Consider the following 9,168-nt stretch of genomic DNA (forward strand, 5'->3'; position numbering starts at 1 on the left):
CGAATTGTGCGTTGTACGCCGAGCTTGTCGAGTAGTTGCCCGAGCTGTTGAACTTCCATTTGATCGTGTCCGGGGCCTTCGGTTCCAGATTGATTTGAGCTTGCCTGATCTCTCTTGCCAGCTGCACCACTTGATGCACAATGTTGTTGTAGTCGCCGTTGCGAAGGTCGAGGATCCACCGATCATCAGTCAAGGCCTCCTTTACGCTTCTGTTCTTGCGGATGGCTCGGGCGAACAAGTCGGGGTATGCCGAGCAGAGTTGCCTCCCTCCCAGCCAGGAGCACGACCAGAAGGATGCAGTAGCACCGTTCCCGATGGTCACCACCGTGGAGGCCACGAAAAGAGCCCGATCAGCAGCGTCGCATGGCGTCCCGGTGCCAACCCAGGGCCTGGTTGGCTGCCTCCAGGAGAGCCATAGCCAGCGCATCCGTAGAGCCCGGGCGAAACGGCTGAGGTCAGGGATGCCCAGTCCGCCCAGTTGCTCCGGCTTGGTCACTGATGCCCAACGAACCTTGCATTTGCCGCCCGAGATTTCTTCGTCTCCCGCCCAGAGGAAGCGCCGTCTTGACTTGTCGATCTCCTTTATGAACTTCTTTGGTATTCGCAGCGCCGTGAACGCGAAGGTTGGCATGGTAGATAGCACGCAGCGTAGGAGAACGTGGCGGCCTGCCAGCGGCAAGAGCTTCCCTTTCCAGCCCGCGAGCCTCGCTCTAATTCTATCAAGGATGGTCTGAAGGTGAACTAGCTTGATGCGCCCTATCGTTACAGGAAGCCCTAGGTATCTAAAAGGGAAGAGAGTGAATTCCTTCTGAGAAAGCAACTTAAAATGAGAACACTTGGACTGGTGGCTGTGGAAAGAGCAAGGAAAAGGCAAGCCTCCAGGATTACTTGGCTCAAAGCCGGAGATGCACACACAACCTTTTTCCAAGCAAAGATCAATTCAAGGAGAAGGAAGAACTTCATCCACTCCCTGCAAACTGATACGATCACTGCCACTGCCCATGAAGACAAAGCTTCGGCTATCCACAACCATTTCTCTAACCTGCTGGGCAACAAGGAGAACAGAGGAGGAACACTCAATTGGGACGAGCTTGACATGCCAACGCTGCAAAACGAAGGACTGGACAACCCTTTCTCTGCGCAGGAGGTTTGGGCTGCAATTCAGGCCTCCCCAGCAGAAAAAGCGCCAGGCCCGATGGATTCTCGGGCACTTTTTACCGATCATGCTGGGCCACGATCAAAGACGATGTTATGGCAGTTTTTGACAGCTTCTATAGGCTGGCTGATGGAAATTTCGCCGAGCTCAACACGGCCATGATCGCTCTTCTCCCAAAAAAAGATGGGGCAACCAGAATTTCCGATTTCAGGCCCATCAGCCTAATACATTCTGTAGCAAAGCTCATCACCAAGGTTTTATCCATGAGATTGGCTACTGTCATTGATCGGATCATCTCTCCTGCGCAAACTGCTTTTCAGAGGAAGAAATGTATACACGACAGCTACCTGTATGTTCAGAATACGGTCCGGGCACTGCATAGAACTAGAACACCGGCCCTCCTACTCAAGCTTGACATTGCCAAGGCTTTTGATAGTGTATCATGGGAGTATTTGATCGAACTTCTTCAGAAACTAGGTTTCTCGCATCGATGGATAGATTGGGTAGCGCTCCTTTTGTCAACTTCCTCTTCGGCCTGCCTACTGAACGGCGTCCCGGGCAAAAGTTTTTTGCACATGCGAGGGTTACGGCAGGGCGACCCCCTCTCGCCACTGCTCTTCATTCTCTGCATCGACTCCTTTCACCGGATGCTGGAGGCCGCTACCAGATCAGGCGCGCTGAGTATCATCCCAGGCGCGGCGGCGCGGATGCGCACAAGTCTATACGCCGACGATGTCATCATTTTCATAAACCCCGCTCGCGCAGAAATAGATAACCTTCTAAAACTGCTACAACTGTTCTGCGATGCGACAGGACTGCGTGTTAATCTGTCAAAATCCTCTGTGATCCCCATTAGATGCGACGACATAGACGTTCAGGATGTTCTGCAAAACCAAAAATTTGTTATTACATCAACCATGACACTTTTACTATTCCTAACAGCTCCACCACATGTCCATGGCAATATCATGGGAGCACCGGGTAGCATCTCCATTGTCTTGTTGACCTCTGTACTATAAGCAGTCTAGCTGCAGCATGTGCAAAGTCCCTAAAAATTGAAGTTCTAGTAGTTGTTCTATGTATGGAATTATACGTGTGTACTCTTTGCCAAAAATAATGGATGTGCAACTGTGCACCCATGTCCTCGTGTAGCTCTGCCCATTTCTAGTTGCCCTCGGAGCCAGATTCCAAACGAGAGAAAGAGACAGAGCAGAGCAGAGCGAGGATGGCATTGGCAGGAGCGGAGGTGGTGACCGCCGTGGACCACCGTGGCCGCCCAGTCTCGCGGCACTCCTCCGGCCGGTGGCCGGCCGCGCTCTTCGTCGTCGGTACGCCACGGACCAAACTGTAGTCCCCTCCTCGGTTGCAGAGAGGTTTTGCGCGCGCGCCGGCCTATACGCGTTGGTGACGGTCGGAATTGAACGCAGGGGTGGAGGTCGCGGAGCGGTTCGCGTTCGCCGGCATCTCCAGCAACCTCATCACCTACCTGACAGGCCCGCTCGGGCAGTCGACGGCGTCGGCCGCGGCCGCCGTCAACGTGTGGGCGGGCGTGGCCATGCTGCTGCCGCTGCTCGGCGCCGCCGTGGCCGACTCCTGGCTCGGCCGGTACCGCACCATCGTCTACGCCTCCGGCCTCTACATCCTGGTACGTACGTGTAGCCGGGCCGGCACTAGCTTCTTCCTACCGAACAATTTCGCAAGAATTTGTTTCCCCAGTCCTGCCATAGAAGACGGTTCATTGATTTATTTTTTCTGACTGTTTGCAGGGACTAGCCATGCTCACCGTCTCGTCGGCGCCACCAGCGGCATGCGCGGGCACGCCGGACTCAGCAGAGTGCTCGGCGAGCCCATCCACCGTTCAAGTGGCCTTCTTCTACGTCTCCCTCTACCTGGTGGCATTCGCCTACGGCGGCCAGAAGCCGTGCGTGCAGGCGTTCAGCGCGGACCAGTTCGACGAGAGCGACCCCGAGGAGCTCGCCTCCAGGGGCTCCTTCTTCAACTGGTGGTGCTTCGCCACAAGCGGCGGAAACACCATCACCATCTCGGCCTTGAACTACGTCCAGGAGAGCGTAAGCTGGCAGTTCGGGTTCGGGATCCCGTGCGCCGCCATGGCGCTCGCCCTCTCCGTCTTCTTGCTCGGAACCAGCACCTACCGCTTCTATCCGCCGGAGAGGAACGGCGGCCTGCTTGCGCAGCTCGGCGAACTGCTCGCCACGAGGGCTAAATCCTGGCACTCGTCATGGTGTTCCAGTTCCAAGTAATCAACCTTTTTCTTTCATTATATCGGAAGTTCAGAACACTTCAGTTGAGCCAATTCTTCTGAAAAAACTGAATGTTCACTCGCTCGTTTGGCATACATGCAGATTATCCGGTGACGACTCACTCCCGTTGCTGGCTGATGCTCCGTCGGCGTCCAAGGAGAACACCAAAGATTTCCCTCACGAAGCCGCGTCGCTGCTCAGACTGTTCCCGATATGGTCGACCTGCCTGATCTACGCCGTCGTCCTGTCGCAGTGGTCGACCCTGTTCACCAAGCAGGCGAGCACACTGGACAGGAGGATCGGCACCCTGCTCGTACCAGCCGCCGCCCTGCAAAACCTGAGCCACGCCGCAGTCCTCACCTTCCTGCCGATCTACGACCGGATCCTCGTCCCGCTCGCTAGAAAGCACACAGGGAACCCTCGTGGCATCACCGTCCTGCAGAGGATCGGCGTCGGGCTGGCGATCTCGATCGTCGCGATGATCGTCGCCGCGCTCGTGGAGACGAAGAGGCTCGCGATCGCGGCAGACCATGGCATCCTGGATGAGCCTGGAGTTCCCATCCCCATGAGCCTGCTGTGGGTGGTTCCTCAGTTCCTGCTGGCCGGGCTGTCCGGCGTGTTCGCGTTCGTCGGCCTGCAGGAGTTCTTCTACGACCAGGTGCCGGACGCCCTCCGCAGCCTGGGCATCGCTCTGTGCATGAGCATAGCCGGGGTTGGCTGCTTCATCAGTAGCTTCCTCGTGTACGCCATTGACAGGGTGACTAGCAGCAATGGGGGGAGCTGGTTCTCCAACAATCTCAACAGGGGGCACCTCGATTACTTCTTCTGGCTCCTGGCCGCGCTCAGTGCCTTGGGCTTCTCTGCTTACCTACACTTTGCACGGGTTTATGTCGGCAAGAAAAGGAACAATTCAGCTTCAGTACAGTGATGCGATGGTAGGGAATAGATAAATTTTCTACCCGTCCAAGTAGAGAACTGTCACAAATGAAGGAGAAACTTAGGTTCAGAATCAACCCATTTATTTTTGTTATCAACCACAGACCGTTCGGTGCAATTTTCATGGACAATCAGTAACGTGAAGCTTGTCCGTGCTTTCCAAAGCTACACCGACGACGATGGGAGTACTTGGCTGTAGCCTTGTAGTAAGGACACAGTGATGTTTTCTTGCAGACCGGAGTACGACTTTCGTCGGGAGCGAATTTCCACAATATTATTCAGATGGGCTTCTTCTATAAAAAATATGTCCTGCGTGCTAGTTTCGTGAATCTCTTTTTTTCTTTACACCGATGACGATGGCGTGACCACAGAACAACTTTACATTTACAATGGTTTTCGAAAGAAATGGCCGCACTGACTTATGTAAATATGTGAACATAATGTAGCAGTATGGTTTCAAATAAAAATTGAAAATTCTGATTTCTTTTGCACATGTTCATGTTAGTTTGACTTCTCTCTATATAGGCAGACCCCACCTGTCAGTGAGTGTAAGAGAGAAATAGAAGGAAATAAAAAAATTGCACAACAAAACAAGGTTCGAACCAAAGATCTGAAGCTTAGCCACCTAATTCCAAAGAGAAAAACCACTTTCCAGGCAGCTGCCGCCTCCTCCCAAAAAAGCTAGGGTTTGTGCCTCTCGCCGGAGGTCCGCCTCGTCTCCGGTGGCCCTAGGGCGATGGGGACGCGGTGGATCCTGGCAAGGGCCGGCGGGAGGGCTCCATTGTTAGTCGTTCATTTGAGATTTGTTAGGATTTGTGTCCTGCTCAGAAAGGCGAGACGACGGCGGCTCTCTAAAGATGGAATAAAGGTCTTCCCGCCTAGCCCCCATTCCGATGGTGCGTCTAGCATCTTTGGTGGGCGTGTGGAGGTGAGTCTCCGGCGGATCTATCCTCGGTGGATTTTTGCTCGGATCTAATTATTGTTCGTCTATATTCGTGTGTCTTCGGGTTGGATCCTATCGATCTACGTTATTATTCATCGGCGGCGGTTGTTGTTCTGGTGCGCTGGTCCTATGGGGCCTTAGCACGACGACTTCCCGACTGTCTACTACAACACGTGTCCGACTCCGACGAGGGAGGGACAATGATGGCGGCGCGCCTTCGACTCGCTTCAGTGCTTGTAGTTGTCCCTAGATGATCTACAGATCTGAATGTAGACTTTATTATTTCTGTTATTCGTTATACTGCCATGATTGAAAAAGAACAGATTGGAAGTTTCTTGAAATTTTTTCCAAAGAGAGATTCATATTTGAACACGAGAGCAGCTTATCTTATATACTGGCACATCCTCAGGAGCATCTCTAGCAGACCCCTTATATCGCACCGAACTGTAAAATAACCGTCGCTTTACAGTTTTGGACGGAAAATGCGGCACGAACAGACCCCGTAAATGCCCCTGACCCTTAATTTTTTTTGAAGGGCGCGGTAAATTGCCCTCTAGATCCGCGAATACACAAGTGCACCCCCCCCGCCCTGTCGTATTCGCCACACCTCTTTCGGAGAAGGTATCGAATGCGCCAATCCCTCTTCGTAAAAATAGTACAAGCTTGCGAGGCCAATTCTCGGTTTTTTACCCAAAGGAGAAACGCTGCGGGCTTGATGGGTTTTAGCGCATATAAAAAAATCTCGGCAGCTATGCGGGTGATTGCATATGGCATTTCGGCTGACAATTGAGTCAGTGTGTAGGTTGGCCAAAGTGATCATCCGTGTCTTTGGTCCTGTTTATCTTCAGGCACCCAACGAGGAAGACATGAAAATGTTGATGGTGACAAATGAGAAGCGAGGATGGCCGGGCATGCTAGGAAGCATTGATTGCATGCATTGGACTTGGAAAAATTGCTGAAGGCATGGCAAGGGCAGTATTGTGGCAAGTCTCGTGATGCAACAATTGTGCTAGAGGCCATTGCATCCGAGGATTAATGGATTTGGCATTGCTTCTTTGGTTTGCCGGGTACTCTCAATGATATCAATGTGTTGCATCGGTCTCATTTGTTTGCTAGACTTGCTAGTGGCGATGCTCCTACTTGCAACTACACGGTGAATGGGCATCAGTACACAAAGGGCTATTATCTTGCTGATGGTATTTACCCTTCTTGGTCTACATTTGTCAAGTCCACCAAGAAACACAAAACCAGGAAGGAGATTGAATTTGCAAAGGTACAAGAGGCTGCCTGACGGTGTCCTGGACTAGGGGGTACTCACCACGTCGTCTCTCGACTAGGTGGATTGGGCCGAGGACCCCCATGGCCGTTTACTCATGGGCCACCTCGGGCAGCCGATGACATACATGAGGAAGATTCCACAAGACTTGGTGATCAAGATAAGGACTCCTCTTCACCGACATATTCAACTAGGACTCTTGTTATCCTAGGCCTCTGGTACATTATATAAGCCGAGGCCAGGCTAGTCGATAGATGATTATGACATTATTCATCATACCCGTAGGTTTTAGACCACAACATATGATCTCGAGGTAGATCAACTCTTGTAATATCTATATTCATCAAGATCAATCAAGCAGGAAGTAGGGTATTACCTCCATTAAGAGGGCCCGAACCTGGGTAAACATCGTGTCCCCTGTCTCCTGTTACCCATCGATCTATGACACACAGCTTGGGACCCCCTACCCGAGATCTATCGGTTTTGACACCGACAATGGTGCTTTCATTGAGAGTTCCGCTATGAGATCAACGAAGGATCAATGGCTCGTCTGCAGATTAACTGCGACGTCGGCATCTTCATCACCGGCTCGACTGGTCACCTTGGCTCGACCGAGGACTGCACTCCGCGTCAGATCCTCATGTTCGGACGATGACCTTCATCAACATCAACTCCGATCTCTCTCAAGATCATGAAGCAATCATCCATGGACCTCGGTGGCTCAACATCAACATTGCCCTTGAGCGACCGTGCTGTTTTTCTGGACTGCGAGTTTTTATCCGCCGTCACCGCCTCCTCGAGCGTCGTCTTGACGAACCCTTCAGTGGAATTGTGCGGAATTAAGTATATAATAACTCTGTAAAAGTTCGTCGCGTTTCGATGGAGGAATCTCCGGCGGTCTACGATATACCAGAGCCCTGTCGAATCTGGACGGGAACCTGGACGAGTTTGGGGCGAGGAGTCCAGCGTCTGGCTCAGACGTACTTTGGAAGATCCAACTGTTCATCTTCTGCGGAATTCCTATATCTACCACCCCTCAAACTTTCAGCTCGATCCGACCGTTCAAACTCCGGGAACCTTCCGATAAGTGGACCAATTTCCGGATCTGTTTTCTGCGCGAATACGAATCCGAACCGAGTTCATGTTTCTTCATGAACGGGATATTGGACAACCTTTTTGATGAAATTTTTTTCTAGCGTATTGTGCGTTGTTTTTAAACACGTGCCCATAAAATTTTAAGCCTCCTCTGAGGTAATCTTCACCATCACGCTGGTGTCAAAACAGTCCGGCAATATTGCTCCATGGCTACCGACCTACACTAGACACGTCGTCGCTTTGTTGAGCCGAGCTCAACTTCTTCGGATCATCATCTGGGCGAGCCGAACAAAAGTTCAGAATCACAAAGGATAAATCATCACCAACATCGCGGCACCACGAATTATACGGAGCGGGCACACCGGCATTGCCGCATGGTTACTTCATCAAGCCGGCATTGACCGCGTCACAAGTTACGACCTGCGTTGGCATGGCCGCACTGTTACTTCTTCAAGCCGATGTCTATCACGCCGAACTGCTTCAACACCTCGGCTGACATGGCAGCCGCAAACGTCTCCTTACCGACCTGCTCCGTCACCTTGGCTATACCGGGGGCTTCACCATATCCTCATCAAACCTACTCCGGTGACTTCGGCGTCACCAGCTGACCTGCTTCGACTCATCGGCTGACATGGAGGCTTCGACACCTCGGTTGGACCGGGGACTTTGCTATTTTTTCATCAACATACTCTAGGACTTCGGCGTCACAACCATCCAGCTTTATCATGGTTAGCTGGACCGGGGCTTTGGCTCGCCACATCGACCGCGTTGTGTCGCTACTTCGTCAGGCCAAACTCCTCGCCCAGTCACTTCGGGCTCGGGGGCTGTAACCTTGGCCAACCGACCTACGCATTGGAACCTCGTCAACCCGACCTCGGCACCCAGGCCATTCTCGTTTAATTATTTACTTCACTTAAATTAATTAAGTAGAAGAGTATTTTTAATTATATTATTATTACTATTATTATTGTTGGCTTGCACTATTTTATGTGTGCAGGTTGACAACTTCGGCTGCGTCACGTGGTCACCTCGCCAGGCCGACGCCATCATCACGCCTCGGCTGGACCGGGGGCTTTTCCATAACATTATCGGTCTACTCCGGAGGCTTCGGCGTCACCTTGCCGACCTACTCTATCTCCTCGGCTGGACCGAGGGCTTCGGCTAAGCCACATACGCAGTGTTGTGCTGTCACTTCATCAAGCCGAGCCCTTTGCTCGGGCCCCTCGCGGCCGGCTTGAAGGCTGGGATCTCGACCCGTCGAATACTCGGCACGCGTTGTCAACACCGAGCACGCTAATCAGCTAAGTCGCTTTCATGCTCAATTTTTTAAAAAAATGTTTAATTCTTGTTCGGTTCGACCAAACATTATATTTATTTGTTTAAAACTTAGTTTGTCAAAAACGTTGTTTGTTAAAAATATTTACCTTACCCAAGTTAACTGGAGGCTCGCAAATTTACATGAGCCATTTTATAATAAGTATTTTCTTCTTAGTCGTTGCAA

General features: G+C 51.8%; 1 protein-coding gene across 1 annotated transcript; it reads left to right on the plus strand.

Moving 5' to 3' along the window:
- The first annotated feature begins 2,298 nt into the window (after window positions 1-2,298).
- Window positions 2,299-4,489, plus strand: LOC123079920 (protein NRT1/ PTR FAMILY 5.10-like). Its single transcript, XM_044502751.1, has 4 exons — window positions 2,299-2,484; window positions 2,584-2,801; window positions 2,923-3,413; window positions 3,520-4,489. Exons 1-4 carry the CDS (start codon window positions 2,382-2,384, stop codon window positions 4,343-4,345), a joined length of 1,638 nt encoding a protein of 545 aa, XP_044358686.1. The 5' UTR covers window positions 2,299-2,381; the 3' UTR covers window positions 4,346-4,489.
- The last annotated feature ends 4,679 nt before the right edge of the window (window positions 4,490-9,168 follow it).

The sequence above is a fragment of the Triticum aestivum genome, chromosome 3D (genome assembly GCF_018294505.1).
Source record: "Triticum aestivum cultivar Chinese Spring chromosome 3D, IWGSC CS RefSeq v2.1, whole genome shotgun sequence".
NCBI lineage: Eukaryota > Viridiplantae > Streptophyta > Magnoliopsida > Poales > Poaceae > Triticum > Triticum aestivum.